The sequence below is a fragment of the Lagopus leucura genome, unplaced genomic scaffold, assembly GCF_019238085.1.
Source record: "Lagopus leucura isolate 7727_CA_CO unplaced genomic scaffold, USGS_WTPT01 Super-Scaffold_73, whole genome shotgun sequence".
NCBI classification, from domain to species: Eukaryota; Metazoa; Chordata; class Aves; order Galliformes; family Phasianidae; genus Lagopus; species Lagopus leucura.
Window position 1 is genome coordinate 37,830,670 of NW_024962252.1, and position 20,970 is coordinate 37,851,639.

Here is a 20,970-nt window from a genome sequence, read left to right on the forward strand (position 1 = left end):
TAACAATATTGGAGCTGCATATGCTGTTTCTCTTGCAGCAGTGAGGACAAAACTCACTGGTCTGTGCCAGAGAGAGCAGAGCCTGCAGGTTGAGGGAAGTGATCATTCACTTGTATTTTACATGTCTGGAGCAGTGTGCATGGCTTAGGGCACCCTGAGCTTACTGGATATTTGCAAACTGGAGAAGATTGTGAGGACACTGTGACACATTAGCAGTGGCTGGGAGGGTGCCTCTGCCTGCAGGTGAGGAGATAAATAGGGGGTTCCATTTTCTGTTGTCTCCCTTTAGTGGATGTCTGCCAGACAAGATGTTGTCAAACAACCCTCCCCTGATTCTTCTCATGCAGAAAACACTGTGAGACACAGAATTTAATTTCTAACCAAGGCTACTCATCGCTTTCATAGAATCAGAGAATCATTAAGGTTGGAAAAGGTCACTAGGATCACCTAGGCCAACGGGCCGCCCATCCCCACTAACCGCATCCCTCAGCGCCACATCTCCATGTTTATTGGATACCTTCAGGGACTTCAGGTGACTCCACCACCTCTCTGTGCAGCCTGTGCCACTGCCTCACTGCTCTTTCTGAGAAGAAATCTTTCCCAATATCCAAACTTCCTTCAGAAGTACAAGATTCCTACAACAGAACAATCATTTTGCTGACTACCTGTTTTTAAATCAACACCTCAATAAATCAAGCGATGTCTCGGTTCGCCAAAAACCTATTCCCTTCTCTGTCTTTCCCCAGCCCTTCCTAGAGCAAGGCTGAGCAGCACCATGCACTGTGTGCAGAGTTGGCTGCAAGCTGCATTGTCCTGTTTCCACGTCACACCATCTCTTATTCTCAAATCCATTTCCAAATTTAGCCACACAGATGAAGAAATGAATTGCAGGCACAGATCATTCCTGACTCGGCCGGCAGATGGCAATTCCTGCTCTCACTATCTCTAATTAGGTAAAGGGACATTCAGGCAGCATTTAAAGCTTAGAGAGCAGGAGTTTCTAGCAGATGAGCTCCGTAACACCACACTGAATGTAGAAGTTCCTCTGAACATTGAGCTCAGCTTTCATGTCACCGACTGACAGGTCAGATATCAATGCTTCTGAGCCTGTGAAGTAACTGCTGTTATGCATCAAATGGAAAGCACTTAACGCTCTTCTAATCTGCACACTCAGCACTTTGTTATGCTGCTGGAAGTGCTGGAACGCGCAGTGCAAGACCTCCTGATCCCTGTCTGAAGATAGTGTAAAATCTGCATTGTTTCTGGAATGCTTTTTCTCACATCAATGTGTCCTGCTATGCATCAGTGTGGATAGCTGAAATGGAAGAAAATTTTAATGTATATGTGTGTTTATTATTAGATTGTTGTTACGGGTCTAAGGGAAATGAGCTGTTTGCTTTCTGAAGAGGAAAAAAAAAAAACCCAAGAAAACAGAACATGTGAGTACAGATAGCATAAGTAATAAATTACAGATTTCTGTAGTAGGTTCACAGCAAAGGTTGCAGCAGAAAATAATGTAAATGAGAGTAAGGTTCTCAGCTCAGCAAGGAGAGTGCTTCAGGGGTGATGTACAGCATGTAGAAACTACAGTTACACAATCAGCATTATCCTTTCCCTATCTTAATTCCTCTTTCTTTTTCACAGGGAAATGGCTGTGTACAGCCAATTACAGCATGGTGGGTTGGTGCTATTCCACAGGAAGGGGTGAGAAGGAGATTCAAGCTGCCCTTCTGCTCCGGCTCCCAGCTGTCCTGCAGAAGTTCTGATCAAGCACAGGGAAGAAGATTTCTTAACTCATTCCCTGGTGATCTTTTTGCCTTGAGAAGCATAAATAGGATATGAAGCAATCTCTATCTAGCTTTGTTTGGCTCAAAGTTTAGTTGCCTTGACACAAGACTGAGGGCTGAAGGGAGAAAAGAAAGAAATTAGTGGGAAGTGGAACTCAGAGTCCTCCCTGAAATGCTGGTTTAATCTTAAATGCTTGGTATTTAGACAGACTGAAATTTGACTTTCCAGTTGTGCTGATATGATTGAACTGTAATGAGAATGAATTCCTAGACTGAGAATGTGATTAACAGCTTTTAACTCAAGGTCCTTTCCTGAGCTATTGGAGATAAAGCGTCAGAGGAATGCCGCTCTATCTGCATGGTTAGTGGCCAGGGCCCTGTGAAACCATGCATGGTCAACAAAAGAAAGCGTTTCCTTGAGCAAAAGAGCATGCATGGCACCAGAAACCAGCAGTCGGACAGGAAGTCTGGAGGGCTGTCTGGCCTCAGGCTTCAAAGGCGTCCTGGAATCTGTTGCTGGTGGGGAATAGTTTGAGCAGACCACAGGGACCATGTTCAAAAGCTTGTTTAAAAACAAATAAACCTATCACTCTCCTCATGTGTTTATGGATAAGAAATTCCTGCATTGAGGTTGTGCCCCTTGCTTCAACACCAAACTTGTTTCTGAAAACAGTTCTTAGGAAACCATGTTATTGGGATCAGCAAAGCAGATGAGGGTAGAATTTGCCGGCTAATTAGAGAGGCTGGTGAAGGGTAAGGGGCAGAAAAAACTCACAGTGGTGACAGTGGGGTTACGTAGGGAATCTGTACCTGGCAATTTGCAGCAGAAATTCAGGGGTAGTGACACTTGGTTTGTCTGCAGCAGAGAGGCTCTGAAATGCCTGAGCAAAGGATGAACACAACAGCAACAAAATGATGTCTACCCAGAGATCAGAAATCAACCCACGTGTGACAATTAGTGGTTCTAGTTAGTATCTCATGCATAGATTACTCCCTAAAATGAGCTTGATAAAAAGCATGCATCTTGGCCAGAATACATAAGGCTAGCTCTCTTGTGTTGCTCCTGCATCCTAGGAATAGCAAAGGGAGAAGAAACTAAAGCACACACAAATCCCCTTGCAGGTCATCCCAAAATAGCAGTGTCTCTGTAAAAGCTAAGGTGAGACCTCAGGTTTGTGTCTCTGACTACAGCTGGGTTCACTGAACTGCCAGGAAAGTGGTTTTTCCATCCGATAGCTTTGCAGATTAATAACGGAAACTGAAAATGACTTAATAATAAATGATGCCATTCTACCTAACAAATGTACCCTAAGTTTGGAGTTATACTCCAGACAGTGCCCAGTTTTCAGGCCTAGTCAGTAGCGCTATAGGTCTTAATGACTGCCAAATCTTGTCAGTGCACAGTATTATCCTTCACTAGACTCCATCACAGTGAATTTTGAAACTGCACATGGTTATAAGTCAAATTCCTAAGTGCTTAGGAATCATTCCTGTGGGTTAAGTGGTTTGGATTTGTATCATAGTGCTGATTTGTCATACCTTTTTTCCCTTAAGGATGTTGCTCTATGTGCCGGATTATCAAGCAGCTGAAGAGTTCTTAAAGGCTTAGAAGATGAAGAAAGTAGAAGTCTTAAAGATTTCTAGTGGAAAGTTTTAGATGAAGCTTAATTTAATACAAAATATGACTAAGCCTTAATTAAAATTACCTTCATTTTACCCTAGTGAGAGGAAGAGGGAAGACTTAGATGAAAAAAAAGTTTTACTAAAGTAAAAGACACTGCGTCACTGCATGATACCTAAAGTAAGGATTACCCTGTTTGTCCAGTAGGGATGGACTTTTATAAGAGTATAACTAGAAAGTGCAGGATCTGTGTGTGTGTTTACTTTTTGAAAAATTATACCTTTTTACTTAGCACTAGTTAAACTAAGCATTTAGAGAAAGGGCATTGATATGTGATTTATTTCACTTAAAAAAAAATCCCTGTCAATACAGAAGTACTTCAGTTCTCCTTTTAAGAGAGGTGATGATTGATGGCACTAAGAGCAACTCTCACATTATTTACTTCACAAAAATAAGCTGAACGAAGCAGTTCTATATTCCTTTTCTTAAAACCTATTTTTCCGTGTTACTAGACTGGGGATGAATTGTGAGTAAAATATCTGACAAATGGAGAAAGTCAAACCTTAGAGAGTATGTAAATTTTGTTCTGAATTGACCTGCAACTGAATGGATTTTTTGATGTGGCATATTTCACTTTAAAATCAGGATTTCCAATAGCAGCTAAGAAATGGATGTAGAGATGTCACAGTAACTTAAAAAAAAGAAAAAAGATTGCCTTTTTCTTACTTGTTTATCTCTTTTGTACTTTAAAACAGCACAATCTGTTTTTTTTTTTAGTGCAAACATACCCAATCTGAAAAATATTCCTTGATATATTTAGTATATTTACACTACCCTTCAAATGACATTTTTTTTATCCTACTGTTTGTATTTCTCTATAGAAATCAGTTCAATTTGCAAAGACTTCCACAGAAGTTAACAGTTTAAATGCGCCTTCATATTTGAACTGACTCACACAGATACATGGTTTTGCTTACCTAGTAAGCAAAATGCTGACAGAGTTATAAATCATACCGTGAAATGAGGCTACAACATCTGTTGACCCTTGTTCCAGCCTTGCATACTGAAGCACTTTCAAGATGACAAAAAGCAAACTGTGATGAACAAAGTACATTTACTTGGAATAGACGTGGATAATCTTAAAAAGCAAGCAGTCATGATCAGTGTCACTTCTGTTCTTGGTCACTTGCTGCAGAGTATTGGCAGAGGCAGAAACTGAGCAGGCAAACAAAATCTGCTGCTAGACCACAGTCAGATCAGATTTATTTGATAAAAGATTTGCTTTTCTGATACTTCATACTCTTGTTTAAAGCAAAATTGAGTTCTTGAGATTGCAAAGGTGGTCTGAAAGATATCAAACGTATGTAAACAAAGGAAGGAACTTTGAGGTGCTTAGATCCTATGATAATGGATGAAGCTTTTAAATACTTGACCTGCGTAGTGGTATCAAACCAAGCCTAAAAGACAGCCTAAAACAATGGCTTGAAGCAGTTCCTACTCATTTGAAACAGAAGTTAACTTTGAAGCTGAATGAGAATGTTGCCAACAGTGTTCGTTATTTCACTGCCAAGGAAAAGGTGAATGATCACATGAGGACAATGTATTCGTCATGCTTCCTCATTTTGCAATGGGATCAAAACAAAACTACATTTTTGGAATCTGCATAAAAGTTATCTGAAGATGATCTTCCACTTGGTATCTGAAGGTGGGATTAACTCTACCAAATCTTAGATGCCTAGAGTTCTCGTACCTACATCTAAGTTATTCATCTGGTCTCCTTTAATATCACTTATCTCATCATAAATGTTAATGTTTAAAGTAAATTCCTATGAATTGTCCCCTGGAATTTCCTTTTCCCTCCTACAAACAGTGCGTAGATGACCAGCTCTGATCAGATGCTCACAGTGTAGCTCGTTAGGAGGCAGAACAAAGGACTTCAATGCTGAAAGACTTCAATCAGATACACCACTTTGTGCAACTGGAGATTTGTAGGTGGCAGAGAGCTTTTATCGGTTAATCGCTACTACTTTCTTTCACTTAACTACCTTCAATAAACAGCAGCTCTAACTGTCCCAGATAACAGCCTGCCAAGTCCCATCACTGAAGGAAAAAACTAAAACCAAACTTAATTTCAGATGAGTTATGTCTCAGGTCCCTGAGACCTGAAACAGAACGTATGTTTTAGGTGAACTCAGGAAAGAAAATAGTAAGTCTGGAACTGTTGTTTTAAATGAACGTAAGGGTGAGAATCAGAACCACTGCTTACTCTCAGCTTCACTAATTAGGTATTAGGCTGTTCTTTCCATCTCTATTTGTACTTTTTTTCTTTAGAAATGACGAAAACCAAAAACACTCTTGCTTTTTGTGAAGTAGGAGGGAACCTATATTTTGACAAATAATAGCCCTTTAGGAAACTCTTACTGCAGATATTATCAAATGCTAAAACAATGGCTTGACCCTCCCAGTGCTCCCCACAGAACACAAGTCTCTTCTTTGTATCTTTGAACATGTGACTGACTTACTTGCACGGTGAGATGCAATCCCTGTGCTTCACACTGCTCAGCAGGAGCCCAGTCTGAAACATCAGTAGAACATCCTGTCTGGCTGAGAGATGCATAAACACTACTCACTGAACTGGATTTAATCTGATGTTGATCTTCACACAGTTGGTGATAGCGTGTGTTTTTGTGTTTTAATGGCCATCCTGTTTATCTCATCTTTCTGACTTAAGGCCAAATCCTTCTGTTGAATAGGTGCATTATAAATACTAGCTGAAAATTAAACGACTGGATGGCTTAATGATTAAGCGTATGCATTACTCTAAGTGGCTGCAGAATTCTGCGTTATCCTCTCCATACAGTGCAGAATTTCTTGATTTTGCACCTGTTGTTCCTCCTGTTGAAGATTTGTGATAAAGGTTGAGCATTTTTGATGGACACCATAAGCATTTTACTAAAGGCCTATTTTTTCCTGAATGCACAGGCATACGCTTTTCACTGAATGCAGTACGAATTCTAAACTACTCAAGAGAAGAAGAAAAAATAAAACTTTGAATACGTACTCTTCAGACTTGGCATTCTATCCTCTTTGCCTTTGCAGAATACTATGTAAGTCTGAAATTTTCTACAGATAAAATGATTTATGGAAAAAGCTGTCCTGACATGTCACTAACAGCACACTTGAATTATATTGGCAATAATTTTATCTTTTTACGTATTTGGTAATTGAAACATGTACTACATGTGAGAACTGCTGAAGAACTGGTCTATTTTCAATAGTTTGTGATACAGGGAGTGAATATTTACTAGGTTGTTGTCTGGAGTTTCAGGTAGAGTTGCAGAAGGCGCTACTGACAGCCCAGAAAGGACAGGGTAAATTCCTACCTGAAATGGGCATTTGCTATATTGATTCAAAATCAGGCATAACCTGAGCATCACCATAGCAAGTGAATGGCAATCGACAAGAACAAATCAACAAGGACAAAACCAAGATGCTTCTCACATCTTAGTTCAAAATCTTTATTTCTCAGCTGATTCAGTCTCTGCTGATTTTTTTTTTCACTTTTGTTTCTGCTTTACTGTTATTTCTATTATTGTTTTTCTTGCTCATGAGCAACTGTCTTTCTTGTGATCATGCAGGGCACAAATAACAGAGCCATAAAAGTGGCCTGACTTTCAGGTATATGTTCAATATCATATATATATTATCTATAATATCAGGTATTTAATATACCAGGTATATATTTTTTCTTTCAACTAGTCTTTTTCTTAAAAAAGCAAACAAACAAGCAACAAAAACCCCACAACTCTTTGATTAAAATATTTGAAGACCAATATTTTTGTTGGGAATTATTTGGGATAAAAATGTATGGAAATCGAACTGTGGTTAAAATTGCCCATGTTCTGTTTGCAAAGCACATTTTCTATGGAAGGTGGAGATCGAAAATTATCTAACTCGGAAGAGTGACTCTTTATTGTTCTTGAGAACTATGAGGGAAATAGCTCAGATCTCTAGAGACCTTTCTCAAAAGGGAAGAGACTTAGCTTTTGACAGGAGCACAGTGTGCCGAAGAGAAAGTGGTACTAAATTTCCCTAGATGTCTACTTAAGACTTCTAGCAAGCTCCCTTAAAGGAAAGCCCCACCTACCCTAATGTTTGATAACATAAACCATGTTGTTCTGACAGTATAAATAGCTCAATAAGATAGAGAATACTGGAGGAACATACAAATTGACTACATCCGTCAGGTTTATAAAAATCATATGCATCAGAGAGACGGCGTTTGTGAGTCTCCATTCCCAACAATGTGAGGAGAAAGGGAAAACAGTCAATTCATACTAACTCAGGGAAAAACAACACTTACGAACTGTAAAATAGAATCCATTATGAAAATGTCCTGAAGCAGAAGTTGCACATAATATGTTCACAATGGTTTTAAAAAAAATCACATCCTTTACTTTTAAAAAGCTGGAGGAGTAATTGACAGTGTTTATGGGAAAACAGGGAAATGAAACAGTAACACATAAGTACTATATTGAAAAACACAGGGAGAAATAATTAGTCTTATGTTTTGCTGAGCACCATCCAAAACAGAAAGAAAAAAAAGCCACGCGGTTCTTGCTGCAAGCACATTTGTCCATATACCATAGAGGTCACAGCCCCCCATTCACAAAGGGGGCTGAGGTGATCTGAGGAGTCTACGTAACAGAAATATATGTAAGTGCTTGTAGAACCATGACCTGTCTGATCAGCCACACTAAGTCTCAGTCTTGGATTTTGCCCTTGTTTATTTCTATGCAACTGAAAAGTTTAATTAGGTTAATCATTGTTGGCAAGCATACTGAAGATCGAATCTGGTTCCAAAAAGGGTTTGATCTGTCTGAACTATTCAAACAGTTACCTGGTGCTGGGTGAAGCCAAACTTACTGTAAGAAAGCTCAGCAAGATTTGGAGAACAGCCTTGGGACAGAGGTACCGGAGGATGCTGGGTGTTAGCTTCTGCTTGTTAAATTGTTTGGGATATATTTGGGGCTTTTCACAGAGAATAAAACTTGATCCCTGGGGGAACGCGTTTTTCCCCAGTTGCCCAAAAGTCCTCTTTGCTTTGACAATTCTTATACATTTTATACAGCTGTACTAAGTTTTTGTTACGGGCTTTTAGTTTTTCTGTATTCTGCTGCTCTTGTATATGTACGTACCATTTCTTTGTGCTTGACCTGGATGGCCATGTTAAAAAGACAAACCACAGGGTCATAGAGTGGCTTGGGTTGGAAGGGACTATAAAGATCATATAATTCCAACTTTCCTGCTGTGGGCAGGGCTGCCACCCCCCACCTCAGCTGCCCAGGGCCCCATCCAACCTGGCTTCGAGCACCTCCAGGGATGGGGCACCCACAGCTTCTCTGGGCAACAGAGGGAGTGTGCAGCAAGATCTGTGCCTCTATAAAACGTGGATCATTAGGATCATAACTGTATTTTTAACTATTTTTAAATTAGCTTCTTTTAAAGCAATTCGGAGGACACAGAGTACGCAGGCTTAGGAATTCAAAGGCCAATTAATTCCAAAAGCCAGTCATTCGTAAAGAAGACACCTACTCGGCGTGTGTTATGACTTGGGCTTTCGTTACATCGTTACATCATCGTGTGGCTCACTTTCTTCAGCTCCTGCTTTCCACGTGGAGAGCGGCCGAGGAATTTGCGCAAAACAAGGCACGGTCTGTGAAGCCGAGCTGTATTTTGGAACGAGGTTTGTTTCCATCGTGGCCACGGGCTTGTAGGAGGAAGTAGGACACCGAGAGACAAAACAGAGAAACAGCAAAGGTGGGATTATTACTTTCCCCTCAGCGCACGGGAAGGGTGAGGGCGGCGGGACACCGCCGGGTGGAACTGCCCATTCCCGCGAGGAGCCAGCCAGGCTCGGGAGCGCGGCCAGGGGCTTGTTTACTCCCCGTCCCGCTCCGTCCCCACCCGTTCCCCAGCAGCGGCGCGGCGGGGCCGTCAGCGGCCTCGCGTCCACCTCCAGAGGGGCGGCGGCACCGGCGCTCGTCGCCGCCGCTGACACGGCGCGGCACCGCCCCACCCCTTGCGCTAGGGGGGCGGGGAGGGGGGGACACAAGGGAAGGGAGGCCACGCTCCCCGCCCTCAGCCAATGGGAGCGGGGGATGCCTCCTCGCGCCGCTGACGCCCCCGCGGGAGCCCCCCTTTTAAAATAAAGCGGCGGCCGCGGGGCGGGAAGGGCAGCGCCGAGGAGGAAGGGGTGCGCGCGCGCGAGCGAGCACAGAAGCGCCGCGGGTATGCGCGCAGCTCCCGCGGGCAGCGGCTGAGGCGGGCGGGGGGCTGCCGGGAGAACTGAGCGGCGCGGCTGAGGATGGCGCCGGCGAGCGAGCGGCCGCCGCCGCGGGACGACGGGGGTCCCGCGGCCGCCTCCGGCTCTCCGATGGAAGCGCGGCGGGAGAACGGCGGAGAGCGGTGCGCGGGAGACGAGAGCGCGGCCGTACCGCGGGTGGCGGCCGGGGGCGACGCGGCCGAGCCCCCCGAGGGCGGCTGGGGCTGGGTGGTGATGCTGGCCGCCATGTGGTGCAACGGCGCCGTCTTCGGCATCCAGAACTCGTGCGGGGTCCTCTTCGTCTCCATGCTGCAGCTCTTCGGCGGCGGGCAGGACAAGCAGATGGCCTTTAAAACAGGTGAGGGGCTGCGGGGCCGCTCCTGGCCGAAGCGGCGTGCCCGGGGCTGCGGGCATGGGGCCGGGGCCGGGCTCTCGGCGCCCGAGGTGGGGCTGCGGGAGAGGAGCAGGTGCGCTCCGCGGCGGTATTTTTAGCTGTCTGGCACCGCGTGTCGTGGGGAAATAAAGGCGTGAATGGTGCTTACGAAGCTCAGTGCGAATAGCAGCACGCTCAAATCTCCCCTCTGCCAGTACTGATCTTAGTCGCTCTCGCCGCGTGTGTATGCGTGAAGTCAAAGGCAGCTGTGTATTGCACACGTGTTCTTCTTGGAAAGTGTTTTGTGCTTTGTGCAAGCTGAGGACAGGAGGGTTTTGGCTCTCCAATTTTAGCGAGTGGGTAATTATGACAGCTTTAATGACAAATAACCATGAAGTTGGCTTATTTAGAACATAACTTAAAACATCAAAAAAAAAAAAAAAAAAAAAAGCAACACAAAAAAACGTTTGTTATTTTATCTGTTTCTTGCTTAAAAAGTACAGCGGTTACCCAGCCCTGCAGAAGGGTAAACCTTCCAGGAAACTTCTGCAGCTCGGAGAGTTTTTAAATGCGCTTTGAAAACTCTTTGTCAATATTAAGATCAACTGGGCCTAATGTTGAGAAGTAAGAGGAAAAACAAAGCTAATTCACCTCCAAATCCCCATCTCAGTAACAGTGTTTCCAAGGCAAGTGTTCTGACTGAGCTGAGTGAGAATGCTACTGTGGAGCTATGTGTGGCACTCTCGTGTTTAAACTTTGTGATCATGGGTAAGGTATGGAGCTCTGAAGTTCTTCAGCTGGAAGTATGAAGTGCTGCTGATGTCCAGCATGAGGCACTTGATGTCCAGATGTATTTCAGAGAAGGGAAACAGATACTTGGAGCCAGATGCCCGAGCTGCACAGACTGCATGAGGAGTAAACAGGGTTGTGCAGAGGAGGTGCTGGGAACACTTGCAGGATGAGCTGAAAGCCACTCAAGTTAGAAATGAGGAATCACACAGGTGTCTGCTATTCTATCTGTTTGTGGAACAGAGATATAGGTTTGGTTGTTTTCTGAGGGTCTGGTTCTCTAGTAACCCAGGATAGGATTCTTTTGCTTAAAAATGTGACTGTTTAGATAATGGTGTACTAGTCAAAATAGTCAACGAGAGGAGGCTTGGAGTAATCTTCTACTTCCAGATGGCTAAATGCACCACTGGTCTTAAAGTGAGATGAGATTGGGAGTGTTCTCCACCCATATTTTTGAAACTTTGCTCAGCTTCAGAAAATTGTGGAGGGAGACTTAAAAAAAGGGACCTAGCTGTGTAGCTATGTTCTTTTGCAGCCTGCTTTGGAAAGGAGGCTAAGTTCTGAGACTGGGGAGATGCAGACACCACACCCTGTATTAATTCTTTCTTCATTTTATTTAAGAAGTAAAAGTTACAGCTGATGTTTATTTGTGATCTGATGTAGTATGGTTTGGGTGATGCTGAAGGTACTCTGTTGTTGTTGTGCTTTAGGTTTAGGTCCAGGGGAAATTGCATCAAACAGCTGCCTTGACTAGATGACCTATGTGCGTGTGATAGAGAGGGGCTGCAAATACAGAAGTGTCTCCTTTAAACAGCACAACTGCAGCTGAAAGGGTGCTCTTTCTTTTAATATCTGAAAGCACCCTAAATCTCCTGAAGAACTGAGCAGCAGCTGTCATACAGGGCTTTTTGTTCCTTAATTCTTCATTGTCTGCTGTTTGTGATCTTGTCTGAAATAAGAGCAAGACTCAAGTGAAATCATGATGTGGTATCAGAAATGGCAGAATGCATTTAGTGTAGTTCTCATTGAACACTGATGGATTAGCTGACATGCTGTAGGGAGGGAAAAGGATGACTAATGGATAAAGTCAGTGTGACTTCAGTGTTAGAGGAAAACCCTAGTCCCATAGTTTTGATCATGGCACATAATCTGGTTAGTTTCTTGTTCAAACTAACTGCCACTTAAAACTGGCAGTGGCAGGTAAACATTTAATGAATCTGAGAACAGTGAAAATTTCCTTGCTGTATGTTTTTTTTCTTTGGAATATAAAGCTTAATATTCTAGTTATTCTAAGAGGAGGGGGGAAAAAAAAGATTTTTGCAATCTGAAAAGCTGATTTTTTTCGGAGGCATGAACGTTCCAGATAATCACTCCTGGGACTCAGGTGTTTGTGGAATCTGTTAATTTAACCATAGCAGTGCAGAATTAAACTTTTCTTCTCATTACAGATTTACTTAGATGTTGCCAGAAACATAGGTGTCACTTAAGCTTTTTGTATGAGATCAGCCAGTGGTTGTACATTGCTTCATGTTTTCCTTGCAGAGAGGAGTTGACTAGACTATAGTGCATGGTGTATGTTTGTTATTTCTTTAAGGGATGGATATTTGTGTGTGAAAGGCAAAATAGGGGAAGGCAGAAGGGAGGAGGGTGTAGCCAAGAAGCTGTTCTGCCTGGTAGATAAGGAGTCAGAGGAGCCAAATCTGCAGGTGGGGCAGCCGGCCTATCTCTAGAGTGCAGGATGGACGCTGGCTAAATGGGATGAGTAACTACAACTACCAATGTTACTGCATTTGGAATGGTTGTTGAAAGAGCTCCTGTTGTGTAGAGCCCACAGACTTAGGGGACCAACTGATTCCAACTCCTGTTTTGATCAAAATCTTTGAATGTAATTTGTATACAGTATTAATTGTATTACTTATAGGCTAGGATACCAAGAACTTCTATAATGCACTGCTGGTTTCCTTTCTTAGTTTCAAAGCTAATCGATGTACAGCTACAGAAGAGAAGTGTTCCTAATGCTAAGTGTAAAACTTATGGAAAAATATGCCTGCTGTCTCAGGAAAGCAGCCCATACATTGCTCATTGTGCTTGAGAAACAAGTTGGGTGGAAAAACACAATGGCAGTGAAAGGCATGTCTTGATAATCCCGTAGGCCCTTACTTTTTCTTGTCTTAGAAATTGATGTCAGAACAAGGTTTACATTTAAAAATTTGGTGTGTAGGATACTTGAGGATGGTCTAACCAATAAGTGAAGTGATCTGCAGACATCTCTTCATTGGCTCAGGGCAATGAATAGACTATGTGGACATCAGAACAGCTTATTTAGTTTAGTCATTGACAGTACTTTCTTTTTGTTGAACCTCCAGTTCTGTGGTATGGAACACTTAAACTCATGTTGAACTTGGTCATTTCTTCATTTCAGATTTGTGGTCTGTCCTTCATACTTGAGTAAAAGATATGCATTTACACCTGCTAACTATAACATATCATGCAGTACAGCATAAGGGTTCTGCTTGCAGATGTTTGTGTCCATTTCCAGTGGAGTTTTTTAGTGGAGTTATGAGTTAGTAGCTGATTTAGGACTTTAAACAGGGGATGTCCTTTTATTTTTGTGATCCTGGTCTGGTGGGATGTGTCCCTGCCTGTATCAGCAGGGTTGGAACTAGATGATCTTAAAGGCCAACCCAAACCATTCTATGATTCCATCATCTTTAGAAGTAGGAGTTTAATTTCATGTATGTGGCTTTTGTAGAAGCCTAAAGGTGACTGGCTTCTGTAACAACTCTGCACATTAAATCTTTCTGGAAAGATTGCCTGCTGTACAATCTTTCCTGCAGCTACGTTAATCTAGTTACATGCATTGAAGTAAATAATGGACTATTTTAACCTCATGTTCAATTTCGGTTTACAGAAACTTCTAAACATTTCTCTTATTTTTTTTATTTGTAAGAGAAATTAGTGTTAAAACTATTTTTTTTCAGTGTTATCCTTTGTAATGTTTGTACCAAGCACTCTGATTTCTAATCCAAATAAGAAGCAGCAGAGTATGGCTAGGTAGAGGGGGAGGGGGGAAATCTGGACAAAAAAAATCCATCTTGATTTGATATCTAAGTAGCAGAGGGATTTCTTTCTCATCTTAATTTTGAGCACACCTTATATAAATGGTTTGCTGGTCTGTGATCTGACAGCTTAGTTTTAGATGAAGTTATTTATGTCTGGCGTGTGTTTTCACATAGGTCTCCCAATGTCTTTTCCTTGGATAAACCTTCCAACTCTTTCATGTGAAATACTTCTTTTCATGCTATTAGTTACTGTTCCTTCTTTGGCATTGTTCAGTTCTTCTACAGCATTTTGTGATATGGAGAAGGAAGGTAGAGTTTCATATTCCAAATGATACTTCACAATTTGATGGTGTGATTTGTATTGCAGTTTTGTAATGTAAGTTATGATGAAACTGTGCCATCCATTCTGCAATATTTGTATAAACTAATATTTTGCTTGGCTGCTTTTTGTTAATACCTGCATGCAGTGCAGTTTAGACAGTGGACTTTGAAGGAAACTGGAAAGCTTCGTTTTCAACTTTGTTTTGATTAATTGGTCCCAGTAGTCTGCTTGTCGTCATTCATCCATTTTGGTTTGTGTTCTTTGTTCCTAAAATCCCTTCCTGATTTGAGGTAGCCTGAATAACTGCTGTCTAAAGAGGAAGTTAGCAAAACTTGTGCTTATTAATAGACCCTCTTGCTAGACTCAGCAAGATGTAGCAGTGCTTAGTGTTGTTTGCCTAACCATAGTGATGATTCTTTTTACTATGAATCCAGAGGCAAAGCAGGCTTGGTTTTCCAATAGTGCTAATTCTTTTTTCTCATGATTTGATTTCTTAAGCTTGTTGTGCAGCAGTATTGTTAGACTTAAATTTTTTTACGTTTAAATGTTGGGCTCTTTTTCCTTTATTTATGTACTTGTTTTGCATGGATAAATGTAGTGGACTATTCTCAAGCTGCGTTATGTCATGTTTTAAAATGTGTCTGCTCTTTAGCCAGTTTGAGTTAATCCAGTAACTTCAGATAATCAAAAGATATTTGAGTTTAGAACAGACCTCTAGGAATTGGCTGCTGCAGGCTGCCTGGAGCTGTGCCTGGATGGATTTTTCACCGTCTCTGAGGTGAGGCTCCACAGCTTCAGCAGGCAGTTCCTGGCATTTAATCACCCTCACAGTAAAGAAATACATACCTTTTACATTTAAACTGAATTTCCTGTATTTCATGCCCATTTCTCCCCATCCTTTCACTGAATAGCACTGGGAAGAGGAAGAGTTTAGTTTAGTTGTGTGGGTTGTTGTTGTTTTTTTTTTTTTTTTTTTTCCTTCCTCCTTTCAGTTATTTATTGCATCAGTGTGATATTCCCTCACCTCCCTGAGCCTTTTCTCCTGAGCCTAACTAGCCCCAGCTCCCTGTTCCTCATTGTAAACCAGATGCTCCTGTTCCTTCTTTTTTTTTTTTTTTTTTGTGGTCCTTTGCTGGATCCACACCAAGAGGTGCTGACTACATGCTCCTCCTTCAGGAGTGTAGAGGACTCGACTCCAGAAGCTGCAGGAAAGTAGAGAAGATCTGGTCAATCTTTGTCATCTCTGCTTTGCAGTGCTTACTTCCTTCCACATTTCCTTCACTTAGTGACATGACTACCAGCATGTGCCTCTTTCAGGCAGGTGGTCCCTTTCCTGATTCTGCAGTGGAAACAGAACTCAGTGGACCTCCTAAGATGTGTCCTCCAAGCTGGGATCTTGGCCTGGTTGAGATCTGCTGTGCTGTGCTGCTGAGGGCTGTGCCCTGTGTCAAGTGCTTGTTGCTCAGAAGAGAACCTCTGGCTGTTGTGTGCCCTGCTGTTGGCTGTTTGCTTTGTAGGCTACCCCAAATCTGTTATGTAATATAAGTAAAGAAAATGGTTGGTCAGTCTGAATTATGAAGAAAAACTTTTAATCCTGTACATCAAAAATAACATTTGGAGGTTAAAAAAAAAATTGTAACTACAACTTACATTAGTGTGTACATTAGCAAAGGAAATAAAGATTTGAATGAACATGCATATAGAATGTTAACAAGCGATTGTCCAATTTCAAGTTTTCTTTCTGTATGAATTGTGAGGAAGGAGATGTGCTAATTACTTGCATTTAACCTAAGGTAGCATTGATAATAAAATTGCTTTCTTTTAGAACTTTCGGTTCTTTTGTTGTACCACTAGTATAGTTGTAGGAAAAACTGTATTGATTTCTCATCTTTCTTTTCTTTTTTTTTTTTTTTTTTTTAATCTAGCCTTTTGTTTTGTGAACTTGCACACTCAAGGCAGCCTTAGTCTATAGTGGTTTTAGCCTCCAGCAAATATATACAGGAAGCATAATGCTATGAGAAAACATTCCCCTGGAATCAACCATTCTGCTTTAATTCTGGAAATCTAATTTATTAGATAATAGCAGCTCTGTTTTATATCCTGCCTTTCATTTTCATGGGAACTGGTTAGGAATGACTTGTTGCAATAGCTGAGTTAAAGTAGCAGCTCCCTAGCAAGGATGGGACCAATTTAAAAATCATCAGTGCTAGTTCCCACACAAGTGAAAAGTCTGCGGAGATGTTGAACTCAGCTCTTTCTGTTATTGATACTACTCTTCCCTCCTTTCATGGGGGGGGGAGGATGTGACAGTCAGCAACATATTTATGATTTTGTGGAACAAGATCATAAAACAGTGTCACACTGGTAGAAGGGAGTCAGAGTTGACTATAAATTGTATGTTTTTTTTATTGCCTTATTGCTGTAATAGGCAGAACTTACAAATTCTTAGACTATCTTATGCAGTGTGCTGTGCTTAGTAAAACTGTACTTGAAGTTGTGTATGTTTAGAGTATTCCAGGATATTTTTTCCTTCTGCATTATTAAGAGTGAGGAAGAAGAAGTAATTAAAATACACTAGCTAGTCACTTAATTCTGAGTGTTTAACTGTTGGTGCTCTTGCAAATTACTTGTAAAGTGGGCAGAAAAAAATTCTTCTGGCTCCTGATCTGAATTCTAGCCATTTATACAGAAGGCTTTACTAATCATCCAAATACAAAATGTAACTAGAGAAGTACCCTTAAAATCTAACTTATTGTCAAGAAGTACACTGATGTCACAGTTGACAGATCATAAAACTTCATCACTTTTACTCTTTATTTTTAACTTTAGAATTGTTTGAGCTGCAAGGGACCTTTGAAAGTTCATCTAGTCCAACTCCCATGCAGTGATCAGGGACACCTACAGCTACATCAGGGTGCTCAGAGCTTGGTCCAGCCTGACCTTGAGTGTCTCTAAGGATGAATGAACCACCTCTCTGGACAGCCTGTTCTGGTGCTTCATTGCCCTTTCTGTAAAAATAACTTTTTCTTTATATCCAATCTAAATCTCTCTTCTTTTAGGTTTAAAGCCATTTCCCCTCAACTTATCACAACAGACTCTGCTGAAGAGCCTGTCTCTTTCTTACAGTCCCCTTTAGGTACTGAAAGGCTGCAATGAGATCTCTTGTCCAGGCTGAACAGCCCTGCTTCTCTCAGCCTGTCTTTGTTGGTGAGGTGTTCCATACCTTGGATCTTTTTTGTGGCTGTCCTCTGGATGTGCTCCAACATGTCCACATCTCTCTTGTGCAGAGGGCTCCATATCTGGATGGAGTATTCCAGGTGAGGTTAGACCACTGCAGAGTAGAGAGGCAGGGTCACCTCCCTTGACCTGCTCATTATGCTTCTTTTGTTGGAACCCAGGTTATAGTTGGCTTTCTGAGCTGTGAGGGCACATTGCTGGCTCATGTCCATCTTCCCATTCACCAGTATCTCCAAGTTCCTTTGTGTCAGAGCTGTGCTCAACCCTTTCATCCCCAGCTTGTACTGATAGTGAGGGTTGCCATGATCCAAGTGCCAGACTTTCTACTTGGTTTTGTTAAACTTCATGAGGTTCTCCTTGATGGCATCCTGTCCCTTGGGTGTGTTGACCACATCACACAGCTTGGTGTCATCTATAAGCTTGCTAAGGGTGTGGTTGATCCCACTGTTGATACAGTTGATGAAAATGTTTAATAGCGTTGGTCCCAGTGTGGACCCCTGAGGTTCTCTGTCTGGGCACTGAGACACTGACTGCTCTTCTCTGGGTATGGTCTTGTGCCTTGTTTCTGGGGAACAAAGCATAGCTTTAATAATTGCTTGTTCATGGTGGACAGGAATACTATACAAGGTATAAAAGCTGCTCTCTTGCAGAGTACAGTTTCTTAACTAAAATGCCCGTAACCGTTCTTTTGGAGAAGAAATTTTTCCTAATATCCAACCTGAATCTCCCCTGGTGCAGTTTGAGGCCATTCCCTCTAGTCTTATTGCTAGCTATGCGAGAGAAGAGACCAACTCTCATCTCACCACAGTTTCCTTTCAGGGAGTTGTAGAGAATGGTAAGATCTCCTCTGAGCCTTCTCTTCTCCAGACTTAAGCAATCCCAGTTCCCTCAGATACTCCTCATAAGATCTGTGCTCCAGTCCCCTCACAGCTTCATTGCCCTTCTCTGGACATGCTCCAAGCTGCAATATCTGTTTTAAAGTGAGGGGCCCAAAACTGAACACAGTACTGGAGGTGTGGCCTCACCAGGGCTGAGCACAGAGGGACAGTCACCTCCCTGCTCCTTCTGGCAATGCTATTTCCGATACAAGCCAGGATGCCACTGGCCTCCTTGGCCACCTGGGCACCCTGCTGGCTTGTGTTTATCTAAGCATTAACCGACATTACCAGCTCCTTTTCTTCTACACAGTCTATAAGCTGCTCTGCCCCAAGCCTGTAGTGTTGCCTGGGCTTGTTGTGACCAAAGTGCAGGACCCAGCACTTGGTCTTCTTGAACTTCATCTCAGTGGTCTCAGCCCAGTGATTCAGCCTGTCCAGATCCCTCTGTAGGGCCTTCCTACCTCCAGGCAGATCAGTACTTCCTCCCAGCTTGTTATCTGCAAACTTACTGCACTCTGAGTCTGCGCTCAGTGCCCTCATCAATAAGGATACTGAACAGGACAGGCCCCAACACCCAAGAGTTGCTACTGCTGCTATGTAATGCTATTTTCTTGTGCAAGGAAGAAAATGTGGTAATGGTGCTTTACCTGATGTTTATATCGACATCAAAGCAAGTAAGAATGAAATAGAGAGCCTGATCTTTGGTGTGTACTTTGAGTGCATCATTAGTGTGTGTTGTGGTTCAGAGTAATAATCTTCTCAGTAGGTCAGTGTACAGTTGCTAGTTCTCTTTTTTTCCTCTCCCCCCCCCCCCCCCTTTCCCTCCATATTAAATATATACAATGTTGTTTGTGTTCTGTTTCAATTCATTTGTTAAAATCTTGAGTTCATTTGCTTGCATCACATATGGCAAAACCCAATATATGTAGCTTAAGAAAGCCTTTTTGGTTTGGACACATAAAAGCCGAAATTGAAATTGCCCTTTATTTTTTATATTTTTGAGTAATTTCCTATTTCTGAAATATTTATGTAGCTTAGATTCTTAAAAACCCAACACAGCATTTGAAACGAAAAAAAATAAAGCTATCAGCTTATGATTTCTAATACTGCTGGTTGCAGGCAGTGATCTAGAAAATTAAATCAGTACTAGGAAGTTTTCTGAAAGCGTAAATAAAATGTGCAAGCTTGAGATGTATTTTCTAATCCTATCAGAGTAACCCTAGTTTTTACAAATTGAAGCATGGAGCATTAAGCAATCTTCACACCCCTGTACATATCAAAATCTTTTGTTCATAGTGTAGCAATTTAATGAACCTATTTAGTTCACAGTGAAATCACTGACCCTTGAAGGTGTGAGGTGGGTGGGGAGGGAAGGAAGGGCAGGACGGAGTAGCTTAGTGGGAAAACTGGAATGAGACTGCACAAAATTGATAGGGGCGGTCTTTGTATCTACAGAAGTTTATTCAGCACAGCCCGCTCTGATGTTCTCAATTCGTTCTTTTCTAATAGTATGTTGTATGCAATTCATGCTACCTCTGAGAGCAGCTCACCAGAGAAGGACCTGGGGGTCCTGATGGACGAGAGACTTAACATGAGCCAGTAGTGCGCTCTGGCAGCTCAAAAGGCAAATGGGATCCTGGGCTCCATCAGGAGAGGGGTGGTCAGCAGGGACAGGGAGGTGATTGTCCCTCTCTACTCGGCTCTTGTGAGGCCCCATCTGGAGTACTGTGTCCAGGTGTGGAGCCCTCAGTACAAGAAAGACATTGAGATTTTGGAAAGGGTCCAGAGGAGGGCGACGAAGATGATCAGGGGGCTGGAGCACCTCCCCTATGAGGACAGGCTGAGGGAGTTGGGCTTGTTCAGCCTGGAGAAGAGAAGGCTGCGGGGTGACCTCATTGCAGCCTATCAATACCTGAAGGGAACCTACACCCAGGAGGGGAGTAAACTCTTCAAAAGGGCTGACAATAGCAGGACTAGGGGAAATGGATCCAAGTTGAAGGAGGGAAGATTAGGTTGGATGTTAGGGGGAAGTTCTTTACAAGGAGAGTGGTTAGGCCCTGGAACGGGCTGCCCAGGGAGGTTGTGGATGCCCCGTCCTTGGACGTGTTTAAGGCCAGGTTGGACGGGGTCCTGGGCAACCTGATCTGAATGTGTATGTTTGGTGGCCCTGCTAGGCAGGGGGGTTGGAACTACATGATCCTTGGGGTCCCTTCCAACCCGGGTGATTCTGTGATTCTGTGTGAAAAGTAAAAGATGGTCTATTTTTCCAAGGCAGATAACCTACAAATCATGCCTGTGCAGGTTTTTTGGGGTACAGTCTGAGTGCCTCAGATTGCCTCTTTTGTTTTTTCTTTTTTCTTTTTTTTTTCAGTATCTCACCTACCTGTTCTGCTATGTGCATATTTTTCTGAACGTGGTCTATAGGTGGGATAAGTGCTATGAACAGCAGATTTAAAAGTCAGATCTTTTCATATTTTGCTTAACAGCACTGTTAAATTTGTAGCAAATTCTGTGGAAACTTTGAGTGCTAGTTTTTTTTGTATGGCAACTTTGTTGAAGAGTTCTGGTCTGTGCTT

The 20,970-nt window shown here is 42.4% G+C and overlaps 1 protein-coding gene across 1 annotated transcript in view; it reads left to right on the forward strand.

Annotated features, from left to right (window-relative positions):
• The first annotated feature begins 9,775 nt into the window (after positions 1-9,775).
• SLC16A10 (solute carrier family 16 member 10) overlaps positions 9,776-20,970 on the forward strand; it is a 63,533-nt gene continuing 52,338 nt past the window's right edge. The window contains exon 1 of the mRNA XM_042878035.1: positions 9,776-10,091. Coding sequence (XP_042733969.1) covers positions 9,776-10,091 — 316 coding nt within the window. The remainder of the gene's footprint in view (positions 10,092-20,970) is intronic.